Source organism: Lissotriton helveticus, chromosome 5_1 (assembly GCF_964261635.1).
Source record: "Lissotriton helveticus chromosome 5_1, aLisHel1.1, whole genome shotgun sequence".
NCBI classification, from domain to species: Eukaryota; Metazoa; Chordata; class Amphibia; order Caudata; family Salamandridae; genus Lissotriton; species Lissotriton helveticus.
This window is the reverse complement of record NC_136065.1, coordinates 111460878-111487026: the sequence shown is the minus strand read 5'-3', so window position 1 is coordinate 111487026 and position 26149 is coordinate 111460878. Positions and strand designations below refer to the sequence as shown.

The following is a 26149-nucleotide window of genomic DNA, read 5'->3' as shown; positions in this document are numbered from 1 at the left end:
TCTGGCTAATCAATTCAGCCAATGACTTCATCAGGGCTGTGTTAAGACATCAAAATAAAAAAATATAATCAAAATCTTATATATATAAAAAAGAATGTTTTACTCTAAAAGCTTGAGTAAGTAAAGTACAGGAATACAAATTCCAGTGATACTGAGGAACGGAAAATAAAGTATCTACGCCACCAGGGTTATACAGTCACCAAAGTGCAAACCCATTAGATCCAAAGTATACTTCCAATATCAAAATTTCACCTTGATAAAAACTCAGTCCTATCATAGAGGGTTATCAAATCAGGTACACGTTGTATAGTCAATTCGTAATCTCTGAACAAGTTAACATAGACAAAATACACGTAAACAATATAGTCACATTGTCAGATCATAATATCGACACCACATTATGTTCATCCCATAACCCCTTATATCTGAGAATTGGTCATCTTCCTAAAAATCTCCCAACTCACCAATTACTATCTCCACTGTAAAATCATAAGGATATTGTAGATTCAATATTAATCATAGTCCCCAAGTGAAGGAGCATATGTACACACAAATCTATGATAAGAGATTAAAAGAAATGGGTAATAAAGTTAAGTCTACATAGAATGTCATTATGGTAATAATGTTTATTGACAACTAACTCTCACCTATTAGTTTATATGGATATTCACAATACTCAGTACAAATAGTACTTGTCTATCTCACGTGTACTCATAAGTCCCAGGCACCCTACAAGAAAATACATTATTTAGTGTCTTGAAATATAACATGACCAGTAAATCAAAATAACCGCCAGTCTACTGCAATATATCTGTTCGAAATATTCGAGTTGTAAAACTCACCCACTATCAGTATATATTCGATGTATCCATCTATTTGGTGCGAGATCACGTTCCGAAAGGGGGAAAAAAAGGGGAAATTATACCGTACATTAGTACGCGTCTACGGTATAAAACAATAGTTAGAACGTTTGTACGTAGAGCCCTGACTCACCCGTTCTCTATAAGGTCTCGTCTGTATCAAAATCCGGCGTGCTGCGCCGTCGCCATCTTTGAATGGCTTTTTATAACTTAAAAAACGTGGGCGCCATGTTGTAATGTGCAAAATATTGTTTTTTGGAAGCTGAAGCCCTAAATTTACTTCTTATGTACTACGATAAGGACCCATAAGTTTTCATAAACTGCAACAGTATATATATTGAGGAATACAAGTAAAAAACCTCTTATCTCACTAACGGTAAGCCTTTAAGTTATATTACGCTAAAGGTCGCTTCATATTGGGGCTATCAAAGATGTGTATTACTTCAAGTCAAATTTAAGTTTTATTAATCTGTATACTTATAGTACAGAAAAAAAACACAGTTTAAAAATAAAATAAGTTATATATATTTTGGCTCGCTAGCTTATAACTAATAACCCAAGTATCGAACCCTGATTTGAGGTATGCATCTACAGGCTCGAATGCCATGCGTTACCGATGGTTTAGTCATTAGGAGTCTCCTGTTTCAATATCAGTCAATCGTCTGCATTACTAGATCTCCAAAGGCCAACTCGCATTCGTGCTATCATAGCGTGTATTCCTAGGCCTATGAACAATTATTTAATTTGGATGGCCAATAATTTTAAGGACCATGGAAATAAACAAAAAATAAAAAATAAAATAAACAATATAATGAGTCATAAATCATTATAGGCGCTAACCAGTATCGAACCCTAATATAAATGTACAAGAGGTTCTTGCGCCAAGTACAAACATCAGTTCCATTGGGTAAAACATAGAGTAGCCAAATATCAAGTACATCCGCTTAGGATTATGGTACCATAATGTGATGTCGTATAGTTTCAGTCCAATGTACACACATAAATCATAAAAATTATAAAAATTATTATGTATGTATATGTATATGTATATTAATATATTGTGAAACATTCCAAAACAATAAGACAATTGGGAGAGAAAACTCACAGACACAGTAAGTCAATATTGGTACACAAACCATAATAGTGTAATCCCAACATGGGTTGTAATGTATTTTTGTTATCAAACAAATATATCTTCAACACTGTCTAATTGAACCCACAGATTACTTACATAATGGGCTAAATAATTGTTAAACAAATATTGTAAAGAGGGGAACACTTTATCATTATTCAAAGCTAAGAACCAAATATTCCAGTAATACAGTAACATGTTCAGCTACACATATTTAGTGGCCCAGAAAGAATTGCAGTTCAGAATCCAAATTTAAGCCTTCTTCAACAGCTCTAAGTTTCATAATCCAAAGGCACTCCCTACGACGAAGCCGTAAGGTTCTATCACCCCCTCTCTTATCTGCTTCTACTACATCAATGCCATGATATAGAAATCTATGTTTAGTCTTATCATTCTGGGTCCTAATAAAGTGTGCTGCTATTGGGTACCTTGTATCTCCGTTTTTCAAGGCCCTAAAGTGTTCAACCATTCTGTCCCGTAATCGCCTAGTGGTACTACCAACATAGATCTTATCACACGAACAGGCAATCGCATATATCACAAATGTGGTATCACAAGTAATAAAGGAGTTGATTTTAAAAGTTCCCATCTGATTATAGTTAAACTCCTTAATCATATGGACAGCCCATCTGCAAGAGCTGCAGTTACCACAATGAAAGAAACCCATTGGTTGGCGGGTCAGCCAGTTCAATTTATCAGGTACACTGAGATAACTGGGACATAATTTATTAGATAAAGTCGTCCCTTTCTTGTATGTGATATTGGGTCTCTCATTTAACATTACCCTAATATCTGTATCACTTCGTAGTAAGTGCCAGTACTTATTCAAGACCCCATATAGCCAGTGGGATCCTTCTCCATACTTAGTTACAAATCTCACTGGTTCTTTGCTACTATTCACAACATTGCATTTGGACTTGGTTCGAAGTGTATCCTGACGTTTCACATTCTTCACTCTATTGATGGCTGTGTTTATAACTTTATCTGAGTAACCTCGAGTCTTGAACCTTCTGTTCATATCAACTGAGTAATCTTTCAATTCAAGAGGTTCAAGAAACAAAACTCCTTCTTTCTCTTACTGAGAATGAGGAAGACCCACTTACTATGTCTCAGCTCCTTATGGATTTCGAAATTAACCAAACTACAGTAGAGAGCGGTTTAAAAATTAAATCACGTTGGACCCCTCAGTTATCATCTGGCAATGTAATAGATGCTTTCTTTAAAGCAGTAAATTTAGATATAGATAGGCGTATAAATAAAGAAATTAGACATAATGAAAGATATCCTAGAACTAACAATTTGACCAGCCAAGAACGCCTAGCATTGAAAACGTTAATTGCAAATCCTAATATAGTCATAAAAATGGCTGATAAAGGAGGGAATATAGTTATACAGAATACATCGGACTATGAGAAAGAAGTTCTTTCACAACTTCATGATGCACGTTACTATGAGAGGGTGACATCTAATCCACTACAAACAATAGTACCTTTGATCAATGACAAACTAAAATTGTGGTACGACAGATCCTTGTTGGATCACAATGAATATATGTACTTGAAAATAGTCTCACCACGATCCCCATGTATATATTGCCTACCCAAGATTCATAAAAACAAGGAGAAACCACCTGGGAGGCCTATTATCTCAGGTATAGACGGACCAACTGAAAAAATATCCCAATACATAGACATATACTTACGTCCGTTTGTACAGAATTTACCCTCGCACATTGAAGATACTAGGCATGTTCTTAACTTGATGAATGATGTTGTGTGGGAAAGTGGAATGATCCTAGTGACACTGGACGTGGTTTCACTATACAGTAATATTGACCATGATTTAGGGATAGTAGCCATGGAGACTTTTTTGAGAAAACGTCCGGCTGAACAATATGAACATACTATGATGCTACTAGATATGACGAGAATAGTTCTTGAGAACAATTATTTCCTATTCAGAGACAAATGGTACAGACAAAGACTTGGTACTGCGATGGGTTCCAGGTTCGCTCCGTCTTTTGCCAATTTATTTATGGGTTGGTTTGAGGCGGAGTGGATCTGGGGCCCAAGGGGCAGCCAATGGATCGATCACCTATACTATTGGGGTCGGTTCATTGACGACTGTCTGAAGATATGGAGGGGTACTGTAGATGAGCTACAAGAGTTCTTTAAATACTTGAATAGCAATCATGTATTTATGAAATTTACAACAGAATTTAGTCCTGAGAGATTAACATTTCTCGATATAGAGCTATTCGTTAAAGATGAGAAGTTGTGCAGCAGGATGTTTCGCAAGCTTACAAGTTGCAATTCTATACTGTCGGCGGACAGTTGCCACCCTACATGCCAAATTAACTCAATACCATATGGTGAGATGTTAAGAGCCCGTAGGAATTGCTCTGAGGATGCTGATTTTGAGTCCAATGTGATTGATATGAACAGAAGGTTCAAGACTCGAGGTTACTCAGATAAAGTTATAAACACAGCCATCAATAGAGTGAAGAATGTGAAACGTCAGGATACACTTCGAACCAAGTCCAAATGCAATGTTGTGAATAGTAGCAAGGAACCAGTGAGATTTGTAACTAAGTATGGAGAAGGATCCCACTGGCTATATGGGGTCTTGAATAAGTACTGGCACTTACTACGAAGTGATACAGATATTAGGGTAATGTTAAATGAGAGACCCAATATCACATACAAGAAAGGGACGACTTTATCTAATAAATTATGTCCCAGTTATCTCAGTGTACCTGATAAATTGAACTGGCTGACCCACCAACCAATGGGTTTCTTTCATTGTGGTAACTGCAGCTCTTGCAGATGGGCTGTCCATAAGATTAAGGAGTTTAACTATAATCAGATGGGAACTTTTAAAATCAACTCCTTTATTACTTGTGATACCACATTTGTGATATATGTGATTGCCTGTTCGTGTGATAAGATCTATGTTGATAGTACCACTAGGCGACTACGGGACAGAATGGTTGAACACTTTAGGGCCTTGAAAAACGGAGATACAAGGTACCCAATAGCAGCACACTTTATTAGGACCCAGAATGATAAGACTAAACATAGATTTCTATATCATGGCATTGATGTAGTAGAAGCAGATAAGAGAGGGGGTGATAGAACCTTACGGCTTCGTCGTAGGGAGTGCCTTTGGATTATGAAACTTAGAGCTGTTGAAGAAGGCTTAAATTTGGATTCTGAACTGCAATTCTTTCTGGGCCACTAAATATGTGTAGCTGAACATGTTACTGTATTACTGGAATATTTGGTTCTTAGCTTTGAATAATGATAAAGTGTTCCCCTCTTTACAATATTTGTTTAACAATTATTTAGCCCATTATGTAAGTAATCTGTGGGTTCAATTAGACAGTGTTGAAGATATATTTGTTTGATAACAAAAATACATTACAACCCATGTTGGGATTACACTATTATGGTTTGTGTACCAATATTGACTTACTGTGTCTGTGAGTTTTCTCTCCCAATTGTCTTATTGTTTTGGAATGTTTCACAATATATTAATATATATATACATGTACATACATAATAATTTTTAGGGCTCGCCTGCTGATGCGCTTCAGCGCATAGCTGGCGAAGCTCTATTGTGGCTTAAACAGAGGTTAACCACCACTGGCGATTCCACTGGCGATTCCTTCAAGTGCATGTGCTTTTTAGGTCATTGCGCTTGCGCAAGCCCTAAAAAGCGCGTGCACAATGCCACCAGCCGCCTGCCTGCCTGCCTCGCATTACCACATCAAAGGCAGCCCTCCGAGCGCATTTCTCACCCCCTAATTATTCACGGCTGGCCGGCAGGCACATCAAAGGCTGCTGCTGCCGTGACTCGCATTTCTCCTCCCTCCTCCCCTATCACTGCCCAGGCCGGCCGTACTTTCTCTTTACACGGGCGCCCATTCCTGAATCACTTGAAATCTCTCCACATTATTTGCATTTTGTTAATAAAAAAAATTAACTACAACACAGCGTTGCACATTTTTCTCGACTTCGGAAGGATGAGTCCCAATCTCATTTGTGCAAAGTGTTGTAATGGGATTATTGGAGAGTTAGAGAAACGTGCTCACAATACTTTTACGCGATGCTTGCTTCATTCGGCATTATGCTCAGTAGTGGATCGGATACTTTAATTTATCATGTAGGTCTCCGCTGCCAAAGAAATTCCACATGCCCGACGGCGTCTCTATCAGCCACACATGAGGCAAGGTTAATGTTGATATTTTACCGGACATAAGACTGTATCAACATGTACATGTTGCTGCGCTATGTTTACTGCGCTTTTCAAATAATTTGCTGCGTTTTAACAGAGTGCATCCAAAATATAAGCTGTATGTCTCACTGCTTGTTAAAGTTTTCAATTCTTCTCTACCTTTCCAGAAATTTTCGTTAAGTTGTCTTAAGTGCCATTAATTGGTCACCATCACCGCCCAGGCCGGCCGTACTTTCTCTTTACACGGGCGCCCATTCCTGAATCACTTGAAATCTCTCCACATTATTTGCATTTTGTTAATTAAAAAAATTAACTACAACACAGCGTTGCACATTTTTCTCGACTTCGGAAGGATGAGTCCCAATCTCATTTGTGCAAAGTGTTGTAATGGGATTATTGGAGAGTTAGAGAAACGTGCTCACAAGTTACATTTTTATGCAAATCATCTGAGTAAATAAACAATAGCATGGTGACGTTTGCGTCCTTGACTTGATCTGGTTTTTATTTTTATTTTGCTATTATTCTCACAAAGGCTAAGGTCTGCCTACTTTAGTATTAAGTGCTATACGTCGCATAAGCAACAGCTAACCATTCACTCACCCACGCAACGCCACTCACCCACGCAACGCCACTCACCCACGCAACGCCACTCACACACGCAACGCCACTCACACACGCAACGCCACTCACACACGCAACGCCACTCACACACGCAACGCCACACACACACGCAACGCCACACACACACGCAACGCCACACACACACGCAACGCCACACACACACGCAACGCCACACACACACGCAACGCCACACACACATGCAACGCCACTCACACATGCAACGCCACTCACACATGCAACGCCACTCACACATGCAACGCCACTCACACATGCAACGCCACTCACACATGCAACGCCACTCACACATGCAACGCCACTCACACACGCAACGCCACACACACATGCAACGCCACACACACACGCAACGCCACTCACACACGCAACGCCACTCAACAACGCAACGCCACTCACCCACGCAACGCCACTCACCCACGCAACGCCACTCACCCACGCAACGCCACTCACCCACGCAACGCCACTCACCCACGCAACGCCACTCACCCACGCAACGCCACTCACCCACGCAACGCCACTCACCCACGCAACGCCACTCACCCACGCAACGCCACTCACCCACGCAACGCCACTCACCCACGCAACGCCACTCACCCACGCAACGCCACTCACCCACGCAACGCCACTCACCCACGCAACGCCACTCACCCACGCAACGCCACTCACCCACGCAACGCCACTCACCCACGCAACGCCACTCACCCACGCAACGCCACTCAGCCACGCAACGCCACTCAGCCACGCAACGCCACTCAGCCACGCAACGCCACTCACCCACGCAACGCCACTCACACACGCAACGCCACTCACACACGCAACGCCACTCACACACGCAACGCCACTCACACACGCAACGCCACACACACACGCAACGCCACACACACACGCAACGCCACACACACACGCAACGCCACACACACACGCAACGCCACACACACACGCAACGCCACACACACACGCAACGCCACACACACACGCAACGCCACACACACACGCAACGCCACTCACACACGCAACGCCACACACACACGCAACGCCACTCACACACGCAACGCCACTCACCCACGCAACGCCACTCACCCACGCAACGCCACTCACCCACGCAACGCCACTCAGCCACGCAACGCCACTCAGCCACGCAACGCCACTCAGCCACGCAACGCCACTCAGCCACGCAACGCCACTCAGCCACGCAACGCCACTCAGCCACGCAACGCCACTCAGCCACGCAACGCCACTCAGCCACGCAACGCCACTCAGCCACGCAACGCCACTCAGCCACGCAACGCCACTCAGCCACGCAACGCCACTCAGCCACGCAACGCCACTCAGCCACGCAACGCCACTCAGCCACGCAACGCCACTCAGCCACGCAACGCCACTCAGCCACGCAACGCCACTCAGCCACGCAACGCCACTCATCCATTTGCAAAACGAAAAATGTCAAACTCTTCTATTGCGAGTCCTATTGCATTTTCAATGCTTGTTATAATTTTTATGATTTATGTGTGTACATTGGACTGAAACTATACGACATCACATTATGGTACCATAATCCTAAGCGGATGTACTTGATATTTGGCTACTCTATGTTTTACCCAATGGAACTGATGTTTGTACTTGGCGCAAGAACCTCTTGTACATTTATATTAGGGTTCGATACTGGTTAGCGCCTATAATGATTTATGACTCATTATATTGTTTATTTTATTTTTTATTTTTTGTTTATTTCCATGGTCCTTAAAATTATTGGCCATCCAAATTAAATAATTGTTCATAGGCCTAGGAATACACGCTATGATAGCACGAATGCGAGTTGGCCTTTGGAGATCTAGTAATGCAGACGATTGACTGATATTGAAACAGGAGACTCCTAATGACTAAACCATCGGTAACGCATGGCATTCGCGCCTGTAGATGCATACCTCAAATCAGGGTTCGATACTTGGGTTATTAGTTATAAGCTAGCGAGCCAAAATATATATAACTTATTTTATTTTTAAACTGTGTTTTTTTTCTGTACTATAAGTATACAGATTAATAAAACTTAAATTTGACTTGAAGTAATACACATCTTTGATAGCCCCAATATGAAGCGACCTTTAGCGTAATATAACTTAACGGCTTACCGTTATTGAGATAAGAGGTTTTTTACTTGTATTCCTCAATATATATACTGTTGCAGTTTATGAAAACTTATGGGTCCTTATCGTAGTACATAAGAAGTAAATTTAGGGCTTCAGCTTCCAAAAAACAATATTTTGCACATTACAACATGGCGCCCACGTTTTTTAAGTTATAAAAAGCCATTCAAAGATGGCGACGGCGCAGCACGCCGGATTTTGATACAGACGAGACCTTATAGAGAACAGGTGAGTCAGGGCTCTACGTACAAACGTTCTAACTATTGTTTTATACCGTAGACGCGTACTAATGTACGGTATAATTTCCCCTTTTTTTCCCCCTTTCGGAACGTGATCTCGCACCAAATAGATGGATACATCGAATATATACTGATAGTGGGTGAGTTTTACAACTCGATTATTTCGAACAGATATATTGCAGTAGACTGGCGGTTATTTTGATTTACTGGTCATGTTATATTTCAAGACACTAAATAATGTATTTTCTTGTAGGGTGCCTGGGACTTATGAGTACACGTGAGATAGACAAGTACTATTTGTACTGAGTATTGTGAATATCCATATAAACTAATAGGTGAGAGTTAGTTGTAAATAAACATTATTACCATAATGACATTCTATGTAGACTTAACTTTATTACCCATTTCTTTTAATCTCTTATCATAGATTTGTGTGTACATATGCTCCTTCACTTGGGGACTATGATTAATATTGAATCTACAATATCCTTATGATTTTACAGTGGAGATAGTAATTGGTGAGTTGGGAGATTTTTAGGAAGATGACCAATTCTCAGATATAAGGGGTTATGGGATGAACATAATGTGGTGTCGATATTATGATCTGACAATGTGACTATATTGTTTACGTGTATTTTGTCTATGTTAACTTGTTCATAGATTACGAATTGACTATACAACGTGTACCTGATTTGATAACCCTCTATGATAGGACTGAGTTTTTATCAAGGTGAAATTTTGATATTGGAAGTATACTTTGGATCTAATGGGTTTGCACTTTGGTGACTGTATAACCCTGGTGGCGTAGATACTTTATTTTCCGTTCCTCAGTATCACTGGAATTTGTATTCCTGTACTTTACTTACTCAAGCTTTTAGAGTAAAAAATTCTTTTTTATATATATAAGATTTTGATTATATTTTTTTATTTTGATGTCTTAACACAGCCCTGATGAAGTCATTGGCTGAATTGATTAGCCAGACGAAACACGTGTTGGTTGTGAATTGGATTTATGGACTGTGAATCAGAATTATTGATATCGTTTGACGACAATACAAGAATAAAAGAAGTACTCAACGATTAAAGACCTTTTCTTTGTGGACATTACTATTTGGGCATTATTTTTATGTCCTGGGATTGATAATTGGAAACCTAACATCAGGATTACAGGAATTTGTACTGTACCCAGTGATCAGTGAATATTTGATCATGACATGATTGATATGGTTAATTAATATTTTTGTTGTTCTTATATTACAAGTATTTTATGAATATACGCTTGGCGAATGAGGTGCATAGATACTTAGGAGCGCAGGTGGGATCCCCCATTTTGTAGAATTTGTTCACACATTTGTGTGACTCGAGGGTAGTCTGGTAACCACCCTCTTCCTACCTAGCTGCACCAATTACTTACAATTTTGAGTGTAATTTTTCTGAAGATAGATTGAGCGCCCTTTACCTGCTTGGTTACCAGTTTTCCCGCTTTCTCTCTTAGTTCAACCCCTTGGAAGCCAAACTTCTTATGGGTAGTCTGGCCGCGAAGGCATCTCCCAGATTTATCGTACCCTCGTCATTAATTCCTCAGGTCCCCTGGACCACCTTAAAACCTGCTGGGAGAGCTTGGTCGGACATTGGAGGAGGAGGAAAGACGGGACGCCCTGGTGGCCCCTTGCAACCTATCTCCTTGAAATTACAATTGGTACCTACTTATTATCTATATTCTACATATCTTTCCCTCATCTGTCTATGCTGAGCGGGCCTGCACCTTTCCACCTGTCCCTGTTGCAGAGTTGGGCCAGCTGATTTCTTTCACATTGTGTTGACTTGTACAAGAATACATAGTTATTGGACTGGGGCGACCCAGGACCTCTCTGATGTTCTGGGACGGGAGGTTCCTTTCTCCCCCTTAATGATCCTTCTTGCAGTGTTTAAGGGTACTGGTGGCACAAGGGCTGAAAGAGCATTTCTGGGCACAGCCCCCCTGTTTTTGCAAAATGAGACATAGCCGCAAGGTGGTTATCACCTACTCCCCGACTCTTTCACAGTGGAGGAGTGGAGTGGACAGGTGCGCTCAGCAGGAGCGTGTGGTCTTTGAGGCATGACAATGTCCCCAAAAGCATGGGCGGATGTGGGGGAAATAGTTGGGTCTAATGTTTTAGGGTTACAATGAACCACCATAACTTAACTGAACTGTATTGTATTATTTCTGTACTACTGCTCTGGTTGGTCATATTTCACCTGTATCATACTCGACATATGCCATGGATGTCTATTTGTCAAGATTGTTGGTTAAAACTCAATAAAATCTATTTATCAAAAACAAACCCTTCAGGTAGAACACCCTCCAGTAATATAACAACAACGTCTTTTACTCTGGCTAGAATTGTTAGAACTTGGGTGGGGATAGAGAGTACACCATCAGACCATTTTACTCTTAATGGCTGATATTTGTCACCAAACACAAAAAAAGGTGATGGGAGGATGCTTGCTTAAAGAATCACGACTTGCGGCAATTGTGCGGGGTACCAATCCAACCCATCATTATTTTGTCCACCATGACCAACAGAAACACAAGCATACCAAGGCCAGTTTTGCCCTGACTGGGGCACGTAGTCGGGTGTAGCTGTCCACTTAGGGCCGTACATCAAACACACAGAAGGGAGGAATGATTGCAATAATCCATCACTTCTTTGTATACTTCAGGGTGACACCCTAAGTGTGAAGGGCATGCCCAGATGTGGGTCCGGTGCACACTGTGACTCTGGAACCAAGCTATACCTGACTGAGGAGCCCCTATAAGGGTGAAACCAGTCCTGGGTTGCTTGTTTTCTGGTTCAGGGAGGTCATGGTCTGGTAGTTTGGGCTGGACTGCTCCCATTGCAGCAACGTGAAGACTGATTTGCATATGGCTGGGTAAAAACGTGGGTGGCCCAGTAATTGCCAGAGGCTGAGAATAATTCAAGCATTATTTCCATCATTTTTTTGTATATTGTAGATGTTTGTTTCCAGCACCAGTGCCTAGTTCTGTTGACCAGTAGCTCTTGTGAAGTTGAAATGTCCATCATTGAAATTTAATCCCTTGGGCGCGATTCTGAGCCTGTGCGGCAGAATCGCGAGTGGGCGGGTTTATGACGGCCCCCAGCCGTCATCAGCACACGAGCCCCGTGATGCATGACGGCTGGGGGCCGTCATCAGCATCAAAGGGGTTAAATATAAATTGTTCTTTATTGATACTGCACCTACCAGGGCTGTTTATTAAAATGTCGGCTGTACGGCAATGTGGGTGAGATCTCTGAGAGTGTTTCTGCATGCCCAGATGTACTCAATGCAGTGCGGGAGTGTTTGAAACAGTGATTTGATTTTCTGTGTGTGCATGTGGAACCCAAAAATTGCTACTGCACACATTTGCATTGTTTGTAAAGTACCAACTGAAGGATCTGTCCAATGGTGTCGTTGGCCAGCATCCAATAGGGTGTGAGATATTTTCTTTTACTCTCAGGATAACTGGCAGGGCATTACATAATCATGGGTCTTGCTCCAAGAATGTGTGTCCTCCCACAGTCATCATCATGAACAATGAACCATGTATGTTACTACAGCTGACAGTAGTACTTAAGGGTGCACCTCTGTTTACTGAGGTTTTTGTGTGTTCGGTCATACGGCTTACTGTACAGCAGGCTGTTGCTGTAAATTGTACACAGACTGATGGATATCGAAAGGAGATACAAACTTCTTGGTGCAGGTGCACAGCCTAAATATTGTTCAATATAATTTTGAAAGACTTTTTTTTGTCAAATTTTTGGGTGCTCCACGGGTGGCGTCTTCCGTCCTAGACGTCTGCTTATAACTGTGGAAAAGTGCTTTTAATGGAACATTAGTCGCACCCCCCTGGGCACTCCTTCTGGTTCCCTGTAAAGAACTAGGACTCCAAAAGTTGTTTGTAGTTGTTCAAACGTTTTCTTTCTTGTTAATCCAATTTTTTATGATTAATTAATGACATTTATTCATCATTTCATTTTCATTTTTCCTTATTATCTTAATATGGCATTGTTGCTTGATCAGGTAAGACATTATCAAAGAAATGTCTTAACCTCAATCTCTCACGGGCATTTACCCTAGTCTTTTACTGCTGACACAGGTTAGTTTCTGATGGTTTTTGATGACATTTTTTATTGTTTCATTTCACACGCATGAGATTCACCACACCATATTTAGAACCAGTTGGTGTTTTAGAAAGAAGTCAGTTGAATACCTATGATATCTGGATATTTTCTTTTATGTTTGTAGAGCTGTCCCCTGAGGAAGGGCTAGTCATCTGCCCGAAATGCATTGGGAGGATTAATTGCTGGATGACCCTTTAAGTTGGATGATGTATACGTCCCTTCGAAACATTGATGAACTATTGATTTGATGTGAATTAAACAATCATGGAACCTCTCTGAGTATTGGATTTAACATTTGGATTTAATCTGATGAACTGTTTATAAGACACCCCGTGTCTCTTTGCGCTGTTTCAAGTTCAAGAGAATCCCTGTATACAAGGGTTGACAATTTGGTTACAACATTGTTAGCATTTTTGTGTATTGACAATCCACAACAGATGATGGATAAATGTTTATGTTGTTATTCTTTGAATTATAGTGATGCTTCCTGAGGAAGGGCTTTCAGCCCGAAATGCATAGGAGTTGAGCAAGCAACAATGCCATATTAAGATAATAAGGAAAAAAGAAAGTGAAATGATGAATACATTTCATTAATTAAGCATAAAAAAATTGGATTAACAATAAAGAAAAAGGTTTGAGCAACTACGAACAACTTTTGGAGTCCTAGTTCTTTACAGGGAATCAGAAGGAGTGCCCAGGGGGATGCGACTAATGGTCCTTTAGAAGCACTTTTTCACAGTATCGAAGAGAGATAACACATAAATAAATGGTCATTCCAGAAGCCTCTTGTGCAGAGCCGGAAAGACCATATTGAAAGAGTCCATTCTGTATCTCATGAGCGCCTGCATGCTGCTGGTACCTTCTATTCTAGAAGTAGCCCAGAAAATATATATAATTCTTGGATATTTTTCATTCACCAGTGCCTAATACGCTGTAACACACAGCACTTTACTTTGCTGCAGAAATGAGTGGAACCTACCTAAATTTAGCAGGTAGGTTAGTGACTGCAAGTTCAGTGTAACCCCCTCGAACAACCCTCCAGCTGTTATCCATTCATTCTTTATCATCATTCAACTTTAAGGTAGATCTTTGGAATCACAGAAAATTAATACATTGTGGCAGGTATACACATCTGCCTACCAATGGAGACACCAGTGACAAATATGAACCCTTTATGAGAAATGCTATCTCATTGCCCTGTCTGCTGGCATGCAACAGCTTCCTTTTGAAGCCTGTGGCTGATGAGACTCTGTTGTCCCTGCTGGGAGAATTGTAGTTTTTTGGGTCAACGTAGGTCAGTCAGGTCGAGATAATTTTTTATTAGCAGGAACATCAAATAACATGGCTTGAAATGCAAGTGATTTAAATTAGGCCTGGGCGGTAAATTCCGTTCCGCTCGTGGAATTTGGGTAATTACGCGTTCCACGGAGAACGCGGAATTGCTAAAAAAAAATCCGCTGATTCGTAGAATTTTTTCCTTGTTCGTGCTTTCAAAATGCATGTTCGTAAGATATTTTCCCTCCGAGCACGCAAACAGCTTTCTCGAACAGGAAAAAAGAACCGCGAATGGGCGGAACAAGCCATTCTGCGTGTTTGCGGAACTCTGCGTGCCTGCTTGAGATTTTTTACCGTTTCGCAGAGCTTAGCGTAGCACGACTACGCAAATTCCACCCACCCCTAATTTAAATGGAACAACTTTACTTATCAGTTGAGATCCTGAAAATCTGACTCAGATGCTTGGCATAGGTGGACCCCACACTTTAAAGGGAATAGAGATAATGTTTTGAAAGCCACATGTCTTGTCAAATGGTGAGAGCTTTGCCTTTTTTTTTTTTTAATAGAAGCTTAACTTGCTGTTCTGGACATCACATCCCTAAGTGTGCACGTACAACATGCTGTGTTTACACCACAGGCCAGAATCCCACAAAGAGGGCCCTTTTATGAGCCATGTGGCTGACTTCTCCATCTTGATCTCCTCTTTTCAAGGTCGCAGGCCCAAGGTCACTGGCTAGAAGCACGCATTCTCTTTCTTACTTTAGAGACGGCACAAATAACTGCAGATTCATTATCGCCACTCAGAGACCTGACCTGTTACATCCCTGGCACCCCGGAGGTGTAAGAAACACATCACAGGAATAATTGTCACGAGAGAGCATCTTTGTGTCTATTAAGACATAGTGCAGGGTGAATAAATTCTGCATCCAGGAGACAATAGGAAGTGCAGTAACAGCAGTCTGAAGGTGCAATCGTGATAAAAACATGACTATCTCTGTCAGCCTGCTCCATTATTTATGAGGGATTATAAAGGCGACGCTGCAGACTGCTGCTACGGAACTCGCCTGAGAATTTAGACTTCCTGCTAAATGTCATCTGGAGCTGATCAGACGTGACATTTAGAGGATTGCTGCACGCGGGCCGCTGCAGCCTCGCTTTAAATTCCTTAATGAGAATGGCGCTAATATTCTGACATTAATAGCATTTTGTCTGTCTAAATCTGCAGCGCTGAGAGGTGGTGTCCTGTGTTTTGTTGAAAAGTAGAGGATTTGCAGGGTGTCAAATTCACTTTTCATGGGGCCGAGTTGCAGCGCGTCACCTGCCTTTGGTGCGCCTCGTCATTATGCATGATTTTAATAGGACGAGAAATAGTATTTTAAAATATTATCTGTCAGGAAATACACGGAAGCTTATGTTAAAGGCTAAAACTGAAGAATGCACAACTTCGTTGCAGACATTTACTAATGATGTTTACTTTATTGGTGCCTGTGTTATTTATTTTTTTAATTTAAATTTGTATTGGTATTTACACATCACAGAATTACGATTTGACATGTAAAATATATCAAGTTTCTCTTTAATGAAAAAAATTAAACAAAGGGCACTATTTTCACTACTAATAGTCAAAACCTGCAATCAGTAAAAATGACCACCTTTTTGCACACCAGTTGTGACAGCTATACATAAGTTGCACTCATTGCTCACAGCCGAGTTGTGCAGACAACTTAAAGTGGCGTTTGCTTTTAATCTAAGAAAAAATACCTTTTGAAGATTTGCATAGCCATCTGTTTGATATTATATCCAGGAAAGGGAAATGCTCCTTACTTTAATATGAACACCGTGCAGTAAACATTGTATTAGTTGAAGTGGTTGAAACGTTATTAAAACAAATACTTAACATTACACTTTTTATTTATTCTAAACAGAGTGGCGCGTGATCCTTGCATACCACGCGGTGTTTGCAATGTGCAACCTATCTATCAGCAGTGCGTGTTACTGTGAACTGGTGTTGTTTGCAGTCCTTGTCTTGCTCTGGGCAAAATCTTCAAAGCATTTGTTGTTTTTAGGCATTAAATATGTTTCACAAGGTAATTAGGAAAATTCATGCAAAATATAATTGGTGTCCATTCAAAAATGTCAAATCCAGTTAGGCATATATTTGTAATGTTTGTTAATTAGGGGGATCTGCAGGATTGAGTTAAATGGTATTAAAAAACAAACAGTTCTGTCAGCGCTCATTAAGATGGGCGCAAAGAGCGTTTGTGAGTAACGCAAGTAACTCAGTGAGATGGTCGGCTGTTGAGCTCACTGGTCTTCTCTCTTTCCCTCCCCAGTATTTTAAGAAGCAGAAGCGGTTAATACCTGAAAGAACAATCTGGAAATATTTTGTGCAGTTATGCAGCGCAGTCGAACACATGCACTCGCGCCGGGTGATGCACAGAGGTAATAATAAATCTCTCTTTTTTTTTAATACATTGAATATTAATTAAACCTTCCCATTAACAAACACCCACACTGAAAAACAATTGTGTTGATGTTCCACTCTTGAGTGTCTGAGTCGCAACAAATTTGGAAAGTGGATCTGGCTTCAGGTTGCACTATCTGGGTTGACCATGGAGGTTGGTGGCGGGGAGGTCGAAGCAAAGTTGGCTATTCTGTATTCTAGACACTGGTATTAATTAAACCTTCCCATTAGCAAACACCCACACTGAAAAACAATTGTGTTGATGTTCCACTCTTCAGTGCCTGAGTCGCAACAAATTTGGAAAGTGGATCCCGCTTCGGGTTGCGCAATCTGGTTGACTATGGAGGTTGGTGCCTGGGAGGTCGAAGCAAAGATGGCTCTTCTGTATTCCAGACACTGGTATTAGGCGGACCTGTCCAAGATGCCATTAGCAAGTCTCAGAAGATGAAAACTGAAAGTAGTGGACGCAGCAAACACTGAAAATTTGTGTTCATTCGGTTTAGTGGCGCTTTAGCATGAGTGCGTGATGGCGTTTGTCGCACAGAATAGCTGACACCAGCATGCTGAATAAGCCTCAGGTATATCATGTCCGCCTCCACTATCTCCATCACCCCCTCCCTTCTTTAATGAAACCTGGAACACTAGAGTTCACTTAAAAGCATTCGAAAAGATACCATTTATTGAAAGTTTTGGTCCTGAGTAGAGTATTTTTGTTGTATACGATATCACAGTGGTGCATTTTCTTATCAGTGTATTTTGGCTCCTCAGACTTAGTAGATTTTTCATGTCCTGGTTTCTTTTCTTTCTGTTTTTTTTTTTTGTGCATGCTTCTCCAGACCTCTTGCAAAACCCTATAAAACACCATGGTGGTGCATGTCTGTGGTATCTGTGCTGTATTTCAGTCACATTTATTCAACATTACCCTGCGTAAGTACTAAGTACTGCATACCAAGATATCAGAGTGGTTAATTAGCTAATAAAATACAGAAAGCAAAGCACGCTAATTAACTCCAAGGCATAAGGAAACTGCATTGTTCATTTAACACAAGCAAGCAATTACACTCTGTTTAGGTCTGCCCTAGAGACCGCTTCAGCTGTCTGTTGTCAAAGACGTATTGTCCGCAATACATCATACTTACAGTGAGCTTTGGCCCAGCCCATTGGTGGGCTTTCTTGTCAATCTATTTTGCTTGCTTCTCATTCAATGGCTTTCATTCTTCTTGTGTTTGGCTCTCTCCTGTGCCACAGCCTCTGTATCATTCTTTCTGGTTAGATTACTGACTTGTTTCCTTCAACAGCTCACATCAGCGAACAAGATTTTTCTTTCCCAGCATTCCATGGGGCGCGCAGGTGTTTTGTTTCTCTCTCCCTCCCCTGTGTGCTGCTTCCCCTTTCACATCCCCTCTCCACCTCCATTTTTTCAGTGTTGCTTCCCGCACAACTCCCAATCATGCTTTGATTTTTAAGTTTTTTTTTTTTAACGCCTTCCCCTCATTGTCATCACTGTGGACTTTTTATTTATAGCACCAAGATTGGCATCTCCCATATCTTAAAAGATAGACAGTAGATTTGGTGTACGAGGCATATATTTGATCTTGTCACAATAAAATTAATGAGATAAAAACCTTACAGTTGCCTTTCAGTACACAGAAAGTTTTGTTTTGAATTTGTAGTTTATGAAGTTTGCAAACACTTTGACCAGAAGTACACTGTAACAATGTGTACATATGAGTGGACACATGAAGTATTTGATAATACATAAGTAGCATAATGGAAATGCAAACGTTGAACTTTTATGCTACAGACAAAATTAAACCTGAGCAGAAGACATGTACAACAGAATATGCTTCCATAATAAGCAGTGGTACTTTGGGGATCTCTGGCCAGGAGTAGAGGCAGTCATTGGAGGATGGGTGGATAGCTTGTTTATATTTGTAACAAGAGGGGAGAGAGAGACTATAGTGAATTCGTTCTCCCTGGGCAACATAAATAAACAAAGTAGAATCCACTGGGGATTAGGAGAGTGGTCCCTACTGTGGTGGGGAGCACATCGTGTTGTTTAAATACCCCTCACACACCAAAAGGACCCTTGGTGTCATTTTACCATCATTGGGGTCTTCACACCCCTCTTCGGGATGCGGCGTGCTGCGACCTAACGTTTACGCGGGAGCACTTAATCGTGTGGACTATGTGTGGTGGTGTGTGGGATATAAAATGTGAGTGGTGAGGTGGTGAGAGTGATATTAAAAAATACCTGGCCCAGGGTTGAAAAAACTTTAATTAAGCCCCGGCTGGTATTGTTAAAAACGTGCTAAACGAGGTAGTAGCTGTATAATTATGTACAGTTACCTCTTAAGTGCGTCGACATGGACATGTTTCGGAGTATCCAACTCCTTCTTCAGGATGGGAAAGCACTTAATTCCCACCTTACTCACATGTAATGTTTGTTTAAAAGTGTATTATACAGAAAAATTACATCATATAAAAATTAGGTGTATGTGTGCCTAATATGTATATAGTTGATGAAGTCCAAGCGCCCATTTGGCGAGTGAAATCGGACCTGGAGGAGAAACAAAGTATTGGATCAACATCTATATTTGTAGGAGGCATAGATGTCCAGGCAGGTTGCAATGACCTAGATGGGAAAATATGCTAATACATATAATACACATAGGGGATTAGTGTTAGCCTCCATCCCATCATCATTCCTGTAAAGCAAATAAGGAAATCGACAAAAACACACATATAACACTTATGTGACACTGGACTTTGAAATGGTAATGGTAACTGAGCATAACCTGAATAGAAAAGGGTTATCTTACTTATTGTAATAGGTTACTTTGCCTCATGAGCTTTTGCGCATAAAAGATATATTGGGGCGTCCCATCAGGCTAAGAATCAGCAATCTGTAGGTATGAGGAGAGCAGGGTTTTAGTTTCTATTTCATACCTTTAGACAATATTTTAGTCGCTAGTGCCCCAAAAGTGTAACTCACGGTCTCAGGAGAAAATGTTCCTCTTACTGCCCCTCAGCGCTGATCCGACGATTGTGATGGCCCTGAGAGGAGTCGCGCTTATATATCCTCACTAATTGTTATAATATCCCGGCAAAAGGGTCAATTACCGGTCGGAAGAGCCCAAATATGGGTGTGCCGATCGTGTGGATTTTAAAGGATAATGTCTCTACCTACGCGCATGCTCACACATGGAGAAAGGCAGTGCGCATGCGCGAAAGAAGAGTGTTCGGCTCGCGCATGCGCGATAATAAGGAGAAAGTGCGCGGTGTTCGAAATGAACCGATGCCGGGGAAATAACTTGTTTAGGGGTAGAGTAAAGGTACAGTTGTCTGCAAAGAGCCTAGGGACTTAAGGGAAACGACAAATATGACCAGTAGGTGATTATTACTGGGAGAACAGTGGTATTCAATGGGACCTCAAGGCATATTAATGTTTATAAGCTTCAAGGTGTGGAGCAATTTCAGGTCAAAAAGAGTGGATAAATCATGTTAATTGGGACCATGGTATGGCATCATTAAGTCCCACCACATGGGTACCCAAACGGAACACCCACCGTTGCTCTTTTTCAAACAAACCAGCCTCGGATGTTAATTGTTCAATGACCGTCCATGCCAGTTCATTGACACAGTGTTGTCTTTCAAGGAAATGGGCTGCCATTTTTGTGGTGGATTTTCGGCATCTCACATTACTCTTATGTTCATTTATCCTCACCTTTATCGGTCTGGTGGTCATGCTCACATACTCTAAACCGCAGGGACACGTGATCAGGTATATCACATTCTTGCTATTTCAATTAGTGAACTTTCTCTGTTCCCATCTGCTCCCGTTCCTGAACGTAAGCAAATGACTCTTTTTGGTCAGATGGCAACTGCTACAGTTACCGCAGGGGTAATGTCCATGTACCCCCTGTAGTCTTGGTTGTTTGTTCGTTTCCGGACGGGGTCTGGTGTGCACCAGGGTGTCTTTTAGGCTTTTTCCTCGTCTATGGGCAAACAGAGGTTTTTCGAGATTGAGTGTGCCACTGGTCAGGGTTCTCCAGTGCCTGTTCACAAGTTTCGAAACCACGTTGGATTGTACGCTGTATGTAGTCACACAAACTGGCCTTTCCAGTGTTTCGCTTTGTGTGATCTTGTCCTCCAGCAGGGCCTCCCTGTTATTGTTCCTAGCCCTCTTCATGGCTTTGTCTATTACTCTGTTTGGATAGTGTCTTTGCTGAAGTTTCTTTTTCAGGTCTTGGGCTTGTGCCTTGTATCTGCTGGTATCGCTACAGTTTCGCCTCAAGCGGAGAAATTGCCCATATGGTAAATTCTCGTGTAAATGGCGGGGTGGAAACTGTCGAAAAGCAGGAGGCAATTCCTGGCAGTCGGTTTAAAGTGTGTTTCTGTTTTGAGAGTACCTGCATCATGGTAAATATTGAGATCCAAAAAAAACATGCATTCTTTAGACATTGTATGGGTAAACTTCAGATAAGCGTTCTGTTGGTTGAGCCAAGCTAGAAAGTTACCTACTGTCTCTATTCCTCCTTCCCAGATAACCAAGACGTCGTCTATATATCTCTTCCATAATTGTATATGGTTTTTGAACGGGTTAACTGGGTTTCTTGTTGTTTCCAAATGATGTACATATAGGCCCGCCAGGCTCGGCGCAAAAGTACTGCCCATACTGGTGCCGTGGCATTGTAAATACAAGGTTCCTTCATATTCGAAGAGATTTTTGGTTAGGGCTGTGGAAATGCATTCCATGACAACCGAACGTGGTGTCTGGTACATCCATGGGGTTGAGTGTAATACCTCCTCAATAATAAGTAGGGTCTCGTGGTGTGGTAGACTAGTATACAGACGCTCCACGTCCAAACTCAGCAAGATCTGATTGTCTGGGTTGAACGGGAGGTCTTGTAGAAGTTGGAGTACAGATTTCGTGTCCTTCAGATATGTATCTGTTTTTTGGACCAGCGGTCTGAGGGAGGCATCTGCGAATTTTGACAGTGGCTCTAAGATGGATGAGATACCCGATACATTAGGTCTACCAGGTGGTTTTGTTAGACTCTTGTGAATCTTGGGTATACTGTAGAAGTAAGGGGTACGAGGATTCTTTTGTATTAGAAACTCTCCTTCTTTTCTAGAAAGCCAGTCATGGGCCAGAGCCTCTTCAACCATAGCTCCTATGCTTATCCTTAATTGTTCTGTTGGATCTTTCGGTAGGATCTGGTGGTTCCTCTCATCAGACAAGAGACGTCTACATCTTGATCGTAAGCTGTGGTGGTCTGCAAGACTATTGCTCCCCCTTTGTCTGCTGGTTTAATTGTTATGTCCCTGTTCTGGGATAGTTCTCTTATAGCCTCTGTCTCTAGTTTGCTCGTATTGTGGAACGTTTGCTGAGTAGTAGTACTCATTTTACGGGAGCAGATGGGAACAGAGAAAGTTCACTAATTGCAATAGCAAGAATGTGATATACCTGATCACGTGTCCCTGCGGTTTAGAGTATGTGGGCATGACCACCAGACCGATAAAGGTGAGGATAAATGAACGTAAGAGTAATGTGAGATGCCGAAAATCCACCACAAAAATGGCAGCCCATTTCCTTGAAAGACAATACTGTGTCAATGAACTGCCATGGACGGTCATTGAACAATTAACATGCGAGGCTGGTTTGTTTGAAAAAGAGCAACGGTGGGTGTTCCGTTTGGGTACCCATGTGGTGGGACTTAATGATGCCATACCATGGTCCCAATTAACATGATTTATCCACTCTTTTTGACCTGAAATTGCTCCACACCTTGAAGCTTATAAACATTAATATGCCTTGAGGTCCCATTGAATACCACTGTTCTCCCAGTAATAATCACCTACTGGTCATATTTGTCGTTTCCCTTAAGTCCCTAGGCTCTTTGCAGACAACTGTACCTTTACTCTACCCCTAAACAAGTTATTTCCCCGGCATCGGTTCATTTCGAACACCGCGCACTTTCTCCTTATTATCGCGCATGCGCGAGCCGAACACTCTTCTTTCGCGCATGCGCACTGCCTTTCTCCATGTGTGAGCATGCGCGTAGGTAGAGACATTATCCTTTAAAATCCACACGATCGGCACACCCATATTTGGGCTCTTCCGACCGGTAATTGACCCTTTTGCCGGGATATTATAACAATTAGTGAGGATATATAAGCGCGACTCCTCTCAGGGCCATCACAATCGTCAGAGCAGCGCTGAGGGGCAGTAAGAGGAACATTTTCTCCTGAGACCGTGAGTTACACTTTTGGGGCAATAGCGACTAAAATATCGTCTAAAGGTATGGAATAGAAACTAAAACCCTGCTCTCCTCATACCTACAGATTGCTGATTCTTAGCCTGATGGGACGCCCCAATATATCTTTTATGCGCAAAAGCTCATGAGGCAAAGTAACCTATTACAATAAGTAAGATAACCCTTTTCTATTCAGGTTCAGTTACCATTACCATTTCAAAGTCCAGTGTCACATAAGTGTTATATGTGTGTTTTTGTCGATTTCCTTATTTGTTTTACAGGAATGATGATGGGATGGAGGCTAACACTAATCCCCTATGTGTATTATATGTATTAGCATATTTTCCCATCTAGGTCATTGCAACCTGCCTGGACATCTATGCCTCCTACAAATATAGATGTTGATCCAATACTTTGTTTCTCCTCCAGGTCCGATTTCACTCGCCAAATGGGCGCTAGGACTTCATCAACTATATACATATTAGGCACACATACATCTAATTTTTATATGATGTAATTTTTCTGTATAATACACTTTTAAACAAACATTACATGTGAGTAAGGTGGGAATTAAGTGCTTTCCCGTCCTGAAGAAGGAGTTGGATACTCCGAAACATGTCCATGTCGACGCACTTAAGAGGTAACTGTACATAATTATACAGCTACTACCTCGTTTAGCACGTTTTTAACAATACCAGCCGGGGCTTAAAGTTTTTTCAACCCTGGGCCAGGTATTTTTGAATATCACTCTCACCACCTCACCACTCACATTTTATACCCAACACACCACCACACATAGTCCACACGATTAAGTGCTCCCGCGTAAACGTTAGGTCGCAGCACGCCGCATCCCGTAGAGGGGTGCGAAGACCCAATGATGGTAGAATGACAGCAAGGGTCCTTTTGGTGTGCGAGGGGTATTTAAACAACACGATGTGCTCCCCACCACAGTAGGGATAGCTTGTTTAGCCATGTTTTAGAGTTTTTAAGTTCCTTACAGCTAGCTTTCAGTGTCCATTTAATTTGCTTTCACATGAAGACCATTACACCTTAGTTGTCAAAGTATCTGAAGATATTGTGCACCTGGGTCTCTTGGTAGAGGTGGAAGATGGGAGATCTCAGTGGTTGAAGAGTGTGCCACAGCATGAGGACAGATTGCTTACCAGGAAACAAGGTGCTCTGGGCTTCCATTTAGTCTTTGGTGTTCGCAGAAGCAGCCGAGAATGATTATACTGCCTGCATTTTCCATTGGTTGCTTTAAGCAAGGTTCTGAGAACTTTAATGCACCCACTGACAACGTTAAGGAATTCATGACGTAAGTGGACAAAATGTGGATTGGGTTATATTTCCATCACCATATGATGGTTGCCTTTTTAATTGTACACTACAGGACCATTATCATTATAATGGTGCAAGTGGCCTTGTTGCAGAAGGAAGCCTCTACATGCAGTAGAGTGCTGTGCAGACGGCTGAAGCCCGGACCTCGATCACCACTTCTTATTTGCGAGCACCAGATGACTCTGCGCCCCCAAGAACATCCTATAACCTGCCTCAGCTTTGCTCTTTCAAAGAAATATAACTTCCTTACTTACTCAGAGCTGGTACTCCACATGCAGTTTTTAATTACACACAAATGGGAATATTGTCCAACACCACCAGTGGGTAGCTCAAAAACATACCTGCAGAAGTTAGCAATTTTTTCTTTTACTACAAACTGTGTTGGTTTAGTAGATTTGACAAAGGTGAACCAGAACTAAATCTTGCAGAACACAAACAATTGTTAAATGAAAGCTGATGACTTGAGCACAGTTTTCCTTAAGGCATGCAATCACCTGATAACCTTACACTCTTGACATCGCTGGTAAGTAAAAGTCCCTGAGTCCGGTATCACAAAAATGCTCTGGTATTGTTGGTGCTAGGTCTTTGGATGCCTCAGAAGGCATACAAAGGTATTCCTCTGCATGTGTCCTACTAGGACCTCTGGTCCATGTTAGATTGGGGACAGGTGTTCGCTATTAGATGGGTGTGGGGCACTCCAGGGGCCTAAAGAGTGTGTCCTCTGCATGGGGCTCTGCACGCAATGGTGTATGACCTAATAGAGTTTGGAGGGTAAATCCACAGCCCTCAAGCAAATAAGGCCTCTCATTTAAAAAAGCACATTGACCAAAAGGTACAACTCTTGGTAAAGTGATAATCCAGCTTCACCACTGTCATTCTGTTTTATCAATCGAAACATTCATCGAAAAATGTCTACCTGCAATATATCAACCAGAGCAATTAGTATTCAAGCCATCAGTCACTGACACAAAGCACCACCACCATCCCTTCAATAGAATTAGTCCTACCACCCCTACATACTCAATATTCTGTGTCAAAATGTGATTTCCTGGCTGTTTGTTTTGTATGCTTTGCCTCTGTGACTTTTGGAAGTCAATCAGTTGGCTCTTCTGATTGACAAATGCCCTGTTTCTATGGTTGTGGACTAACTGAGAATATCCATAACTGATACATAGCCACTCCTGGATGATCATGATTTAAATTTGTGCTTGGCCCACACTTGGCTTTTGTATGGTCACATGTTTGGCCTCTTGATGAACGTTATAACTAACTGCGCTTGGTATTCAGATAGAATCAGTCACAGTAAAGCGTTACAGGAGCATTCTCCAACTCTTAGAAAATTGTCGTAAGCAGGTAAACTTGCTTCCTGGTTATAATTGGAACTGAATTGCACTGCAAGGGA

At 41.6% G+C, this 26149-nt stretch overlaps 1 protein-coding gene across 1 annotated transcript in view; it reads left to right on the top strand.

Annotated features, from left to right (window-relative positions):
* The window catches only part of NEK6 (NIMA related kinase 6), a 663914-nt gene that overhangs the window by 475760 nt on the left and 162005 nt on the right, over positions 1-26149 (top strand). The window contains exon 7 of the mRNA XM_078641833.1: positions 17019-17127. Within this exon, the coding sequence (XP_078497959.1) occupies positions 17019-17127 (109 nt within the window). The remainder of the gene's footprint in view (positions 1-17018; positions 17128-26149) is intronic.